Below are 15,650 nucleotides of genomic sequence, written 5' to 3'. Positions count from 1 at the left end.
CCACAGGGCAGCGCAAATTAATCTAGTTTTTTATCCAGGTTTCTATCTCTGATACCTTCTGGACAGGTAGTGGCTCCTGTTCTAAAATTTGCTGCATACCCTTAGGACCACCTACTAGCGCCACCGACTGATGCTCATTTACACCTTTCAATTGTACCCTAATAGTTATTTGACTGGAAAATTACAATGACTGCAATTCATATAGGTAATTTGGGAAAATCTGAGAAAATATTATTTACATAATAATTTGGAACACAGTGTATATATATATATATATATATATATATATATATATATATATATATATATATATATATATATATACAGCTCTGGCAAAAATTAAGAGACCACTGCACAGTTTTCTAAAAATCACTATCTCTACATGTCTGACAGCCATTCCATTCCAGTGTCAGTTGAATTCCAACCAAAGTCCACCTCATTCTACTTAATGTGCTTCTGATTAGGTGATGACCTGAGCCAAATCTTATGTAATGAGGGAAAGTATAAAAAAAAACACTGCTGTGGTCTTCACAATCCTCTTGCAATAGGACAAGCTGGATGGCAAAACAAGTGCTGGGAATAGCCCAAAAGTAATTTGAATGAAAAAATAACTTTTAACCATACCAAAGGAGTTGGAAAGAAAAGTCTTGAGTGAGGAAAAGAAGGGCTCAATTCTGGCTTTACTAGTATAGGGATACAGTGAGCGGCATGTTGCCTCCATCCTTAAAATTTTGAAGACTGCAGTCCATTACAACAAGGTCAAGCAGCAGACATTGGGGACAACAAAGCTACAGACCGGCAGAGGGCGAAAGCGACTCTCTACTGACCGGGATGACCGTCATCTTATTCGAATGTCACTCAGCAACCGCAGGATGACATCAAGTGACCTACAAAAGGAATGGCAAATGGCAGCTGGGGTGATGTGCACTGCAAGAACGGTTCGTAGCAGGCTCCTAGAGGCAGGCCTCAAGTCATGTAAAGCAAGAAAAAAGCCTTTCATCAATGAGAAGCAAAGGAGAGCCAGGCTGAAGTTTGCCAAAGACCATAAGGATTGGACCATAGAGGACGGGAGTAAGGTAATCTTCTCTGATGAGTCTAATTTTCAGCTTTGCCCAACACCTTGTCGTCTAATGGTTAGACGGAGATCTGGAGAGGCATACAAGCCCCAGTGTCTTGCACCCACTGTGAAATTTGGTGGAGGATCGGTGATGATCTGGGGATGCTTCAGCAAGGCTGGAATTGAGCTGGTTAATCTTTGCGAAGGACATATGAATCAAGCCGCATACAAGGTTATCCTTGAAAAACAATTGCTTCTTTCTGCTCAGGCAATGTTCCTCAACTCTGAGGACTTGTTTCTCCAGCAGGACAATGCGTCATGCCACACAGCTGTAGGGATGAAGGAGCACCACATCAAGACCCTGTCATGGCCAGCCCAATCTCCAGACCTGAACCCCATTGAAAACCTCTGGAATGTAATCAAGAGGAAGATGGATAGTCACAAGCCATCAAACAAAGAAGAACTGCCTACATTTTTGTGCCAGGAGTGGCATAAGGTCACCCAAAAGCAGTGTGAAAGACTGGTGGAAAGCATGCCAAGACGCATGAAAGCTGGGATTAAAAATCATGGTTATTCCACCAAATATTGATTTCTGAACCCTTCCTGAGTTAAAACATGAGTATTGTTGTTTCTAAATGAATAAGAACTTGTTTTCTTTGCATTATTTGAGGTCTGAAAGCAGTGTTTCTTTTTTATTTTTTATAGTCTAAAACAACAATGTACATTTTACTCAAAAATATACAGTACAGACCAAAAGTTTGGACACCCCTTCTCATTTAAAGAATTTTCTGTATTTTCAGGACTATGAAAATTGTACATTCGCACTGAAGGCATCAAAACTATGAATTAACACATGTGGAATTATATACTTAACAAAAAAAGTGTGAAACAACTGAAGATATGTCTTATATTCTAGGTTCTTCAAAGTAGCCACCTTTTGCTTTGATGACTGCTTTGCACACTCTTGGCATTCTCTTGATGAGCTTCAAGAGGTAGTCACCGGAAATGGTTTTCACTTCACAGGTGTGCCCTGTCAGGTTTAATAAGTGGGATTTCTTGCCTTATAAATGGGGTTGGGACCATCAGTTGTGTTGTGCAGAAGTCTGGTGGATACACAGCTGATAGTCCTACTGAATAGACTGTTAGAATTTGTATTATGGCAAGAAAAAAGCAGCTAAGTAAAGAAAAACGAGTGGCCATCATTACCTTAAGAAATGAAGGTCAGTCAGTGCGAAAAATTGGGAAAACTTTGAAAGTGTCCCCAAGTGCAGTTGCAAAAACCATAAAGAGCTACAACTACTTAGCCTAACATGCCACTTTTGGGCTACAAGCCTACAACTAAACGGACAAACAGCACTCCGTATGGCCAAGATACGTCTTAACAATGAAAATAATGAAAATATTAGATCATGTTTGTCCGTTTAGTTGTAGGCTTGTAGCCCAAAAGTCGCATGTTAGGCAGAGTAGTTACCCATCAGGGGGAGGTTACCTTGCCGTGGTTGATGGGCACACATGAATTGGCCAATTTATGCGCTAAAAACCTTCATTGTTTGTAAGTACTTGTTGCTAAGCAGAACAGTTTAGATCTAATATTTTCATTATTTTCATTGTTAAGACGTATCTTGGCCATATGGAGTGCTGCTGCATTCTTTTGATATATTTTATAGTTACGGCAGCTGGCACCAGTTCACACTAGGAGGTGCTGGTCAGGTTTCTCTGGTTTGTATTACTATAAGAGGGTGTAACTGCCTCTTGCCTGATTCTGCACTCCTCCTATTAACCAGCAGGTGTTGTATCAACAGCTCTGCTTGCCCTTTAAATGTAGGTGATTTTAGCCCTGAAGAAGACATGTTTGTCCGTTAAGTTGTAGGAGTGTAGCCCAAAAGTGGCATGTTAGGCAGAGTAGTTACCCATCAGGGGGAGGTTACCTTGCCGTGGTTGATGGGCACACATGAATTGGCCAATTTATGCGCTAAAAACCTTCATTGTTTGTAAGTACTTGTTGCTAAGCAAAACAGTTTAGATCTAATATTTTCATTGTTAAGACGTATCTTTGCCATATGGAGTGCTGCTGCATTCTTTTGATATACAATACAGACCAAAAGTTTGGACACACTTTCTCATTTAAAGATTTATCTGTATTTTCATGACTTTGAAAATTGTACATTCACACTGAAGGCATCAAAACTATGAATTAACACATGTGGAATTATATAGTTAACAAAAAAGTGTGAAACAACTGAAAATATGCCTTATATTCTAGGTTCTTCAAAGTAGCCACCTTTTGCTTTGATGACTGCTTTGCACACTCTTGGCATTCTCTTGATGAGCTTCAAGAGGTAGTCACCGGAAATGGTTTTCACTTCACAGGTGTGCCCTGTCAGGTTTAATAAGTGGGATTTCTTGCCTTATAAATGGGGTTGGGACCATCAGTTGTGTTGTGCAGAAGTCAGGTGGATACACAGCTGATAGTCCTACTGAATAGACTGCTAGAATTTGTATTATGGTAGGAAAAAAGCAGCTAAGTAAAGAAAAACGAGTGGCCATCATTACTTTAAAAAATGAAGGTCAGTCAGTCCGAAAAATTGGGCAAACTTTGAAAGTGTCCCCAAGTGCAGTTGCAAAAACCATCAAGCGCTACAAAGAAACTGGCTCACATGAGAACCGCCCCAGGAAAGGAAGACCAAGAGTCACCTCTGCTTCTGAGGATAACTTTATCAGAGTCACCAGCCTCAGAAATTGCAGGTTAACAGCAGCTCAGATTAGAGACCAGGTCAATGCCACACAGATTTCTAGCAGCAGACACATCTGTTTAACAACTGTTAAGAGGAGACTTTGTGGGAAGGCCTTCATGGTAAAATAGCTGCTAGGAAACCACTGCTAAGGACAGGCAACAAGCAGAAGATACTTGTTTGGGCTGAAGAACACAAGGAATGGACATTAGACCAGTGGAAATCTGTGCTTTGGTCTGTTGAGTCCAAATTTGAGATCTTTGGTTCCAACCACCATGTCTTTGTGCGACGCAGAAAAGGTGAACGGATGGACTCTACATGCCTGGTTCCCACCGTAAAGCATGGAGGAGGAGGTGTGATGGTGTGGGGGTGCTTTGCTGGTGACACTGTTGGGGATTTATTCAAAATTGAAGGTATACTGAACCAGCATGGCTACCACAGCATCTTGCAGCGGCATGCTATTCCATCCGGTTTGCGTTTAGTTGGACCATCATTTATTTTTCAACAGGACAATGACCCCAAACACAACTCCAGGCTGTGTAAGGGCTATTTGACCAAGAAGGAGAGTGATGGGGTGCTACGCCAGATGACCTGGCCTCCACAGTCACCAGACCTGAACCCAATCGAGATGGTTTGGGGTGAGCTGGACCGCAAAGTGAAGGCAAAAGGGCCAACAAGTGCTAAGCATCTCTGGGAACTCATTCAAGATTGTTGGAAGACCATTTCCGGTGACTACCTCTTGAAGCTATATATATACACTGTGTGCCGAATTATTAGGCAAATGAGTATTTTGATCACATGATACTTTTTATACATGTTGTCCTACTCCAAGCTGCATAGGCTTACCAGCCAACTACCAATTAAGTAAATCTGGGGATGTGCATCTCTGTAATGAGGAGGGGTGTTGACTAATGACATCAACACCCTATATAAGGTGTGCTTAATTATTAGGCAACTTTCTTTCCTTTGGCAAAATGGGTCAGAAGAGAGATTTGACGGGCTCTGAAAAGTCCAAAATTGTGAGATGTCTTCCAGAGGGATGCAGCAGTCTTGAAAATTCCAAACTTTTGAAGCGTGATCACCGAACAATCAAGTGTTTCATGACAAATAGCCAACAAGGTCGCAAGAAGCGTGTTGGCCAAAAAAGGCGCAAAATAACTTCCCATGAATTGAGGAAAATCAAACGTGAAGCTGCCAAGATGCCATTCGCCACCAGTTTTGCCATATTTCAGAGCTGCAACGTTACTGGAGTATCAAAAACCACAAGGTGTGCAATACTCAGGGACATGGCCAAGGTAAGGAAGGCTGAAAAACGACCACCTTTGAACAAGAAACATAAGATAAAACGTCAAGAATGGGCCAAGAAATATCTTAAGACTGATTTTTCAAAGGTTTTATGGACTGATGAAATGAGAGTGACTCTTGATGGGCGAGATGGATGGGCCAGAGGCTGGATCAGTAAAGAGCAGAGAGCTCCACTCCGACTCAGACGCCAGCAGGGTGGATGTGAGGTACTGGTATGGGCTGGTATCATCAAAGATTAACTTGTGGGATCTTTTCGGGTTGAGGATGGAGTGAAGCTCAACTCCTAGACCTACTGCCAGTTTCTGGAAGACAACTTCTTCAAGCAGTGGTACAGGAAGAAGTTGGTATCGTTCAAGAAAAACATGATTTTCATGCAGGACAATGCTCCATCACATGCATGCAACTACTCCACAGCGTGGCTGGCCAGTAAAGGTCTAAAAGAAGAAAAAATAATGGCATGGCCCCCTTGTTCACCTGATCTGAACCCCATAGAGAACCTGTGGTCCATCATAAAATGTGAGATCTAGAGGGAGGGAAAACAGTACATCTCTCGGAACAGTGTCTGGGAGGCTGTGGTGGTTGCTGCACGTAATGTTGATCGAAAACAGATCAAGCAACTGACAGAATCTATGGATGGAAGGCTGTTGAGTGTCATCATAAAGAAAGGTGGCTATATTGATCACTAATTTTTTTGGTTTTTGGTTTTGCATGTCAGAAATGTTTATTTCTAAATTTTGTGCACTAATATTGGTTTACCTGGTGAAAATAAATAAGTGAGATGGGAATATATTTGGTTTTTATTAAGTTGCCTAATAATTCGGCACAGTAATAGTTACCTGCACAAACAGATATCCTCCTAAGATAGCCAAATCTAAAAAAAAAAACCACTCCAACTTCCAAAAATATTAAGCTTGAATATTTATGAGTCTTTTGGGTTGATTGAGAACATAGTTGTTGATCAATAATAAAAAAAATCCTCCAAAATACAACTTGCCTAATAATTCTGCACACAGTGTGTATGTATATATATATATATATATATATATATATATATATATATATATATATATAAATATACAGTACAGACCAAAAGTTTGGACACACCTTCTCATTTAAAGATTTTTCTATATTTTCATGACTTTGAAAATTGTACATTCACACTGAAGGCATCAAAACTATGAATTAACACATATGGAATTATATACTTAACAAAAAAGTGTGAAACAACTGAAAATATGTCTTATATTCTAGGTTCTTCAAAGTAGCCACCTTTTGCTTTGATGATTGCTTTGCACACTCTTGGCATTCTCTTGATGAGTTTCAAGAGGTAGTCACCAGAAATGGTCTTCCAACAATCTTGAAGGAGTTCCCAGAGATGCTTAGCACTTGTTGGCCCTTTTGCCTTCACTCTGCGGTCCAGCTCACCCCAAACCATCTCGATTGGGTTCAGGTCTGGTGACTGTGGAGGCCAGGTCATCTGGCGTAGCACCCCATCACTCTCCTTCTTGGTCAAATAGCCCTTACACAGCCTGGAGGTGTGTTTGGGGTCATTGTCCTGTTGAAAAATAAATGATGATCCAACTAAACGCAAACCGGATGGAATAGCATGCCGCTGCAAGATGCTGTGGTAGCCATGCTGGTTCAGTATGCCTTCAATTTTGAATAAATTCCCAACAGTGTCACCAGAAAAGCACCCCCACACCATCACACCTCCTCCTCCATGCTTCTCGGTGGGAACCAGGCATGTAGAGTCCATCCGTTCACCTTTTCTGCGTCGCACAAAGACACGGTGGTTAGAACCAAAGATCTCAAATTTGGACTCATCAGACCAAAGCACAGATTTCCACTGGTCTAATGTCCATTCTTCGTGTTCTTTAGCCCAAACAAGTCTCTTCTGCTTGTTGCCTGTCCTTAGCAGTGGTTTCCTAGCAGCTATTTTACCATGAAGGCCTGCTGCACAAAGTCTCCTCTTAACAGTTGTTGTAAAGATGTGTCTGCTGCTAGAACTCTGTGTGGCATTGACCTGGTCTCTAATCTGAGCTGCTGTTAGCTTGCAATTTCTGAGGCTGGTGACTCGGATAAACTTATCCTCAGAAGCAGAGGTGACTCTTGGTCTTCCTTTCCTGGGGCGGTCCTCATGTGAGCCAGTTTCTTTGTAACACTTAATGGTTTTTGCAACTGCACTTGGGGACACTTTCAAAGTTTGCCCAATTTTTCGCACTGACTGACCTTCATTTCTTAAAGTAATGATGGCCTCTCGTTTTTCTTTACTTAGCTGCTTTTTTCTTGCCATAATACAAATTCTAACAGTCTATTCAGTAGGACTATCAACTGTGTATCCACCAGACTTCTGCACAACACAACTGATGGTCCCAACCCCATTTATAAGGTAAGAAATCCCACTTATTAAACCTGACAGGGCACACCTGTGAAGTGAAAACCATTTCCGGTGACTACCTCTTGAAGCTCATCAAGAGAATGCCAAGAGTGTGCAAAGCAGTCATCAAAGCAAAAGGTGGCTACTTTGAAGAACCTAGAATATAAGACATATTTTCAGTTGTTTCACGCTTTTTTGTTAAGTATATAATTCCACATGTGTTAATTCATAGTTTTGATGCCTTCAGTGTGAATGTTCAATTTTCAAAGTCATGAAAATATAGAAAAATCTTTAAATGAGAAGGTGTGTCCAAACTTTTGGTCTGTACTATATATAGAGAGAGAGAGAGAGAGAGAGAGAGAGAGAGAGAGAGTATGTGTGTGTATATTATCCATATTGCATTTGTTTTAAAAAGGTGCATATCCTACATGTCAGATCAGAGAAAACCTGCTTTGTAATCACCATTGCAGGCCTGTTACAAAATTTATGTTTTAATAATGGATACTTACTTCTTGCCAAGTTCTTGAATGTTGCTTTCATCAAACACCCATTTCTGAGCCAACATTGATTGTTTCTGGGCATTTTCAAAGAACAAAATCTAGAAAAAAAAGGTGCACATTTGAACTTGAGGCATCAGTTTTACAGAATTTTTACATTATTATTTTTCTTGTATACCCTGTGCATATAAATTCTATATATGCTGAATATATCTTAATTAGTGTTGAGCGAGCATGCTCGACACTGCTCGTTACTCGCCTGAGCATCACGCTACTCGGGATGTTCGGCGAGCACCGAGCATTTCCGGGTTACTCGGGCGGGAGCTCGGGTCTCCGCCCTGCACGTTTGGCGCTCTTTACAGAGCCAATGAACATGCAGGGATTGCCAGCCAGTCACTGTAATGCCGCAGCCATATTGTTTGTGGGCATCACAGTGATTGGCTGGCCGCACAGCGTCACCTCGAGTATTTAAAACCGGGCGCCGCCATCTTGGACACAGTCGCTCTGGATCAGCCAGTGTAGGGTCAGTGCTGCTGAGTTAGGGAGAGATATATAGAGCGAAATAGGTAGTGTAGGGTCTCTAAAGCCTGCCAAATCAAACAAACAGTCCTTCTCAGGACTAATATCCATCCCAGATATCAGGCAGGCAGGCAGGCTGTATAGGAGATGCAGTGGTTATACCAGCAAATGCTGCATTACAGTCCTGTGTGCTCCTGTTGGTCAAATTGCTAGACTTATCACCCCGGTCTCAGGGGCCAGGAAAAATTTTTTTTTTTTTCATCTAAGTCCTGTATTTTTTATTTATTTTTCCCTCAGTCAGACTGTCCAAATACGCGTCTTATTAACCTTTTGGTATTCCCCCCCCCCCCCCCAAAAGAAAAATTGAGTGTGTCTGTGACTGTTCAGACACCAATATATCTGTTTAAAAGAGTCTGGTGTAGGCCAGAAAAATAGAACTGTGGTTTTGCAGTTCCACGGGTCAAATCTCTGTATTATCCTGTTTTTGGCATTTTTTGCCATTAAAAAAACTGTATTAGTGTCTCCCTGACTGGTCAGACACCAATATATCTATTTAAAAGATTCTGGTGTACGCCACATAACTATAACTGTGGTTTTGCAGTGCCACGGGTCAAATCTCTGTATTATCCTGCTTTTGGCACTTTTGCCGTAAAAAAAAAACTGTAATAGTGTCTCCCTGACGGGTCAGACACCAATATATCTGTTTAAAAGAGTCAGGTGTACGCCACATAACTATAACTGTGGTTTTGCAGTTCCACGGGTCAAATCTCTGTATTATCCTGCTTTTTGCATCTTTTGCCATAAAAAAAACAGTAATAGTGTCTCCCTGACTGGTCAGACACCAATATATCTGTTTAAAAGAGTCTGGTGTAGGCCAGAAAAATAGAACTGTGGTTTTGCAGTTCCGCGGGTCAAATCTCTGTATTATCCTGTTTTTGGCATTTTTTGCCGTAAAAAAAAACTGTAATAGTGTCTCCCTGACTGGTCAGACACCAATATATCTGTTTAAAAGATTCTAGTGTACGCCACATAACTATAACTGTGGTTTTGCAGTTCCACGGGTCAAATCTCTGTATTATCCTGCTTTTGGCATTTTTTGCCGTAAAAAAAAACTATAATAGTGTCTCCCTGACTGGTCATACACCAATATATCTGTTTAAAAGAGTCTGGTGTACGCCACGTAACTATAACTGTGGTTTTGCAGTTCCACGGGTCAAATCTCTGTATTATCCTGCTTTTGGCATTTTTTGCCATAAAAAAAACTGTAATAGTGTCTCCCTGACTGGTCAGACACCAATATATCTGTTTAAAAGAGTCTGGTGTAGGCCACAAAAATAGAACTGTGGTTTTGCAGTTCCGCGGTTCAAATCTCTGTATTATCCTGTTTTTGGCATTTTTTGCCGTAAAAAAAAACTGTAATAGTGTCTCCCTGACTGGTCAGACACCAATATATCTTTTTAAAAGATTCTGGTGTACGCCACATAACTATGACTGTGGTTTTGCAGTTCCACGGGTCAAATCTCTGTATTATCCTGCTTTTGGCATTTTTTGCCGTAAAAAAAACTATAATAGTGTCTCCCTGACTGGTCATACACCAATATATCTGTTTAAAAGAGTCTGGTGTACACCACGTAACTATAACTGTGGTTTTGCAGTTCCACGGGTCAAATCTCTGTATTATCCTGCTTTTGGCATTTTTTGCCATAAAAAAACTGTAATAGTGTCTCCCTGACTGGTCAGACACCAATATATCTGTTTAAAAGATTCTGGTGTACGCCACATAACTATAACTGTGGTTTTGCAGTTCCACGGGTCAAATCTCTGCATTATCCTGCTTTCGGCATTTTTTGCCGTAAAAAAAAACTGTAATAGTGTCTCCCTGACTGTTCAGACACCAGTATATCTGTTTAATAGAGTCTGGTGTAGGCCAGAAAAATAGAACTGTGGTTTTGCAGATCCATGGGTCAAATCTCTGTATTATCCTGCTTTTTGGCATTTTTTGCCATAAAAAAAAAACTGTAATAGTGTCTCCCTGACTGGTCAGACACCAATATATCTGTTTAAAAGATTCTGGTGTATACCACATAACTATAACTGTGGTTTTGCAGTTCCACGGGTCAAATCTCTGTATTATCCTGCTTTTGGCATTTTTTGCCGTAAAAAAAAACTATAATAGTGTCTCCTTAACTGGTCATACACCAATATATCTGTTTAAAAGAGTCTGGTGTACGCCACGTAACTATAACTGTGGTTTTGCAGTTCCACGGGTCAAATCTCTGTATTATCCTGCTTTTGGCATTTTTGCCATAAAAAAAACTGTAATAGTGTCTCCCTGACTGGTCAGACACCAATATATCTGTTTAAAAGATTCTGGTGTACGCCACATAACTATAACTGTGGTTTTGCAGTTCCACGGGTCAAATCTCTGTATTATCATGCTTTTGTCATTTTTTGCCGTAAAAAAAAACTGTAATAGTGTCTCCCTGACTGTTCAGACACCAATATATCTGTTTAAAAGAGTCTGGTGTAGGCCAGAAAAATAGAACTGTGGTTTTGCAGATCCATGGGTCAAATCTCTGTATTATCCTGCTTTTTGGCATTTTTTGCTGTAAAAAAAAACTGTAATAGTGTCTCCCTGACTGGTCAGACACCAATATATCTGTTTAAAAGAGTCTGATGTAGGCCAGAAAAATAGAACTGTGGTTTTGCAGTTCCACGGGTCAAATCTCTGTATTATCCTGCTTTTGGCATTTTTTGCCGTAAAAAAAAACTGTAATAGTGTCTCCCTGACTGGTCAGACACCAATATATCTGTTTGAAAGATTCTGGTGTATGCCACATAACTATAACTGTGGTTTTGCAGTTCCACGGGTCAAATCTCTATATTATCCACTTTTGAGTCTTTTTTACATAAAATAAACAGTTTGAGTGTGTTGCTGACTGTTCAGCCCCAAATATATCTATTTAAAAAAGTCTGGTATACGCCAGTAAATTAGAACTGTGGTTTTGCAGTTCCACGGTTCAAATCTCTGTATTATCCAGCTTTTGGCCTGTTTTACGTAAAAAAAACAGTAATAGTGTCTCCCTGTCTGTTCAGTCACAAATATATCTGTTTAAAAGATTCTGGTGTAGGCCAGACAAATAGAACTGTGGTTTTCCTCTTCCACGGTTCTAGTCTCCTTTTTATTACCCTTTTTCCATTGATAGTGCGAGTGTAAGCTATTTTACTTCATTTACAATGGGCAAAGCGCGTGGCAAGGGACGTGGAACTGGACATTATGGTGATGGCGCGTGTAGAGGATGGGGCCATGGCCAAGGTGAAAATGTGCCACAACCAACAGCCACATCTTCTCGCTCCCACTTCTTGACCGAATTACTAGGGAACCACACTACAACACCAGTATTGCAAACTGATCAGTGTGAACAGTTTATTAATTGGATAGCAAATAATACTTCCAGTTACCTGGGCACCACCACCTCCGGTCTGTCTTCCACACGGTCAAGTTTTAGTAGCCGTGAGTCTCGACCGCATACTCCTCCTCACCCTGATGCTCCTTCCTCCCACCATGCCGAGTGTCGTCAGACAGCAACTGATCCCACACTTGGACACTCTGAAGAGCTGTTCACTGGTCCATTTCATATTTGTGCACCTCGCCTGCTCCGCTTGAAGTGGTGGAAGACGAGATCCCATGTAGCGATGCCCAAATATTTGAACAGCCACGGCCACAGGAAGTCGACACTGGCAATTTGTCACAAGAGGTGGACGATGATGAGACACAATTGCCAGGAAGTGAGGAGGAGGATCATGGTGCGCAAGTGGAAGAGGAGGAGGAGGTGGATGATCTAGTAACTGACCCAAGGTGGCAGGAGGACATGCAGAGCAAGGCCAGCAGCACACAGGGTGAGGGAGGAAGAGTACCCTAACAGGAAGGAAGAAACAGTGTGGTGGCCGCACACAGAAGGCGGGCAACAGTTCCCTGTAACACCAACACGAGGGACGTTGCAAGTACAACCGGTAGGTCTTCCACAGTCTGGAATTTTTTTAAAGACTCTGCTGATAACCCCAAAAAGGCCATTTGTACCACCTGCCATGCCAGCATCAGCAGGGGTGACAAAACTACCAGCCTGACCACCACCAGCATGATCAGGCACATGGAAGCAAAACACCCGACTTTGTGGGACGAACCCCAGGGTCCACAACCAGTGTTAGCAGGTGTCACCACTGCTTCTTCCGCTGTTGTGCGTGTGATAGAACCCCCTGTTGTGCGTGCAAGGCAATCCTCTGTCCATACTGCATGCAAAGATGCCCCCTCCTCTCAGTCTTCACTTGTTATGGCAGTTTCTCAAGAAACAGCATCAACGTCCACGTCCCACCGCAGCGTTCAATTGTCCATATCCCAGAGCTTTGAACGAAAGCGCAAATTCGCAGCCAATGCCCCACAGGCCACAGTCCTAAATTCGCACATTTCACGACTGCTTGCGTTGGAAATGCTGCCTTTTAGGCTGGTGGAGACGGAATCCTTCCGCAACCTTATGGCGGTGGCCGTCCCTCGGTACTCGGTCCCCAGTGTGAGGAGTTGCCCATTTTCTAAAGACTATGATACTTTTCCAGCAACGGACCACCATTTTTGTTAATATTATTATTGTGTTTTATTAGTGATTTACTTGTCATGTTTTATATAGTTCTGCTAACTTGTCAGTGTGTACACTAGATTCACTTGTAAAATGTCCAGCATTCCACTAATCTGTATCTCAGGAGTCCATTGTTTCAACAGCCAATGGTCTCATTAGGTGAGTTTGGATTGAGACACAGTGGAGCCGTCATCACAGGGGGTCTTACATCCTTTCTCAAATGAAGGCTTCTAGAATATTCTTCATTGTTTTTGGCTTACAGTGAATGCTTGAGTGGGAGAGTGATCACTTCTGTGGTGGGAGGGGGCTGACCCCAGAGATATAGAGGAAAGACATGTTTTAGTGGGGAAGTTGATGGAAGGACACTGGAGAGATAGGACCTATGGCTGTGGACGCGGAGCTGATGGATGGCTTATGGAGTGTTGGAGCTCAGTTATCAACTGATCCCAGGTTGAGAACTTAAGGACTGAGAGAACTGTATTTTGGCATTTACTTGGAATTGCTGCATTACCATGGATGTGATTAATAAAATATTGTTGCATCGATAACCTGCCTAGGTGATTACATACAACCCACAGCCGCACATCTTTACAAGTGGTGGCAGCGGTGGGATCAGCTATCTCTGGAGAGCATACCAGGGAAAGTTACCGAGCGGTGACTTGGCAGAAGAGATGATGGAGGATGGACCGACTGAGTTGAGGAGGATGCTGGACGCGCTAGGAGAGCGGGCCACGGAGATGGAGCGGGCGGCAGTGTTAAACAAATTTCTGGGTGTGCATGTAGCAATACCCCCACCCGCCCCAGTGCAGAGGACAATGGATAACAGGAGAGAGGAGCCCGCATCTTTAAGGTACCGAGATATACCACAGTTCAATGAGGACACCTCTGATATTGATGAACATCTCCAGTTATTTGAGAACCTCTGCCTGCTGCATGAGGTGTCAGTCAGTGACTGGCCCAGATATTTGAGTGTTGGCCTGACCGGAAAAGCAAGAGAAGCTTTTAATAACTTGTCTTCGGTGGATCAGAGATGTTACTCTACCATTCGCAGTGCATTGCTAGAGAGGTATGCCGTCACGCCGGAAACCTACCGGAGAAAGTTTCGGGAGACTGACAAGCCCGCTGCACACACACATCGGGAGTTTGCCAACACACTACGAACGGCATGCACTCGGTGGATAGAAGGACTGGGGACTCAGGAAGCAGAACATGTAATGGATATAGTCATGCTGGAACAATTTATGTCAAAGCTCCCAGGTAACTTAAAGGAATGGGTGGCAGATAGAAAACCACTCAGCCTGGATGAAGCTGCAAGATTGGCGGATGATTGGTCTGCTAATCGACCAGGGCAACGTGGAAGTACAGCCCCAGTAAGTCAGGAACAGGATTTTACAGGGAGGCTTGAGTGGGAGAGTGATCACTTCTGTGGTGGGAGGGGGCTGACCCCAGAGATATAGAGGAAAGACATGTTTTAGTGGGGAAGTTGATGGAAGGACACTGGAGAGATAGGACCTATGGCTGTGGACGCGGAGCTGATGGATGGCTTATGGAGTGTTGGAGCTCAGTTATCAACTGATCCCAGGTTGAGAACTTAAGGACTGAGAGAACTGTATTTTGGCCATTTACTTGGAATTGCTGCATTACCATGGATGTGATTAATAAAATATTGTTGCATCGATAACCTGCCTAGGTGATTACATACAACCCACAGCCGCACATCTTTACACCCAGCCGACACTATTTTGCCCGGTGTGCCATCCCCGCACTACACAAGCACGTGTCCCAAAACATCTGCCGTGCCCTCAACAACGCAGTTACTGGGAGAGTCCACCTGACAACGGACACGTGGACAAGTGCTTGTGGCCAGGGACGGTACATCTCCCTGACGGCACACTGGGTAAACATAGTGGAAGCCGGGACCCAGTCAGACCTTGGGACGGAACACATCCTCCCCACACCGAGGATTGCGGGCCCTATGTCAGTCAGAGTTGCCCCCACAGTGTACAGCTCCTGCGCATCATCCTCCTCCTCCTCCTCATGTTCAGCCTCCATCTCAGATATCACCACATCAGTTACAAGCTGGAAGCACTGCAGTACTGCCTCAGCCAAGCGGCAACAGGCTGTGCTGAAACTCATAAGCTTTGGTGATAAACCTCACACTGCTTGTGAGTTGTGGACAGCTGTGAAAGAGCAGGCAGATCTGTGGCTGAGGCCACTGAACCTACATGCAGGCATGGTCGTGTGTGACAATGGCCGTAACCTGGTGGTGGCTCTGAGGCGAGGCGAGATCACACACGTACAATGCCTGGCTCATGTGCTTAACCTCGTGGTTCAGCAGTTTCTTAAATGGTACCCCGAGTTGCCAGATCTGCTCGTGAAAGTACGCCGCCTGTCAGCTCATTTTTGCAAGTCGGCTACAGCTTCCGCCGCCCTTGCTGTGTTGCAGCAGCGTTTGCAGCTTCCGTCACACCGACTGGTGTGTGATGTCCCCACATGTTGGAACTCTACCCTCCACATGTTGCAAAGGATTTG

The 15,650-nt window shown here is 43.0% G+C and overlaps 1 protein-coding gene across 2 annotated transcripts in view; it reads right to left on the bottom strand.

Moving 5' to 3' along the window:
- Positions 1–15,650, bottom strand: part of GDA (guanine deaminase) — a 136,802-nt gene that overhangs the window by 73,518 nt on the left and 47,634 nt on the right. For both annotated transcript variants that reach the window (XM_073670450.1, XM_073670429.1), the window contains exon 2: positions 7,981–8,069. In XM_073670450.1, coding sequence (XP_073526551.1) covers positions 7,981–8,036 — 56 coding nt within the window. In that variant the 5' untranslated portion in view covers positions 8,037–8,069. The remainder of the gene's footprint in view (positions 1–7,980; positions 8,070–15,650) is intronic.

Source organism: Phyllobates terribilis, unplaced genomic scaffold (assembly GCF_046119375.1).
Source record: "Phyllobates terribilis strain yellow unplaced genomic scaffold, ASM4611937v1 Scaffold_1__5_contigs__length_1240528914, whole genome shotgun sequence".
Classification (NCBI taxonomy): Eukaryota; Metazoa; Chordata; class Amphibia; order Anura; family Dendrobatidae; genus Phyllobates; species Phyllobates terribilis.
Note: the sequence above shows the minus strand (reverse complement) of the source record. Positions and strands in the feature narration are given on the sequence as shown.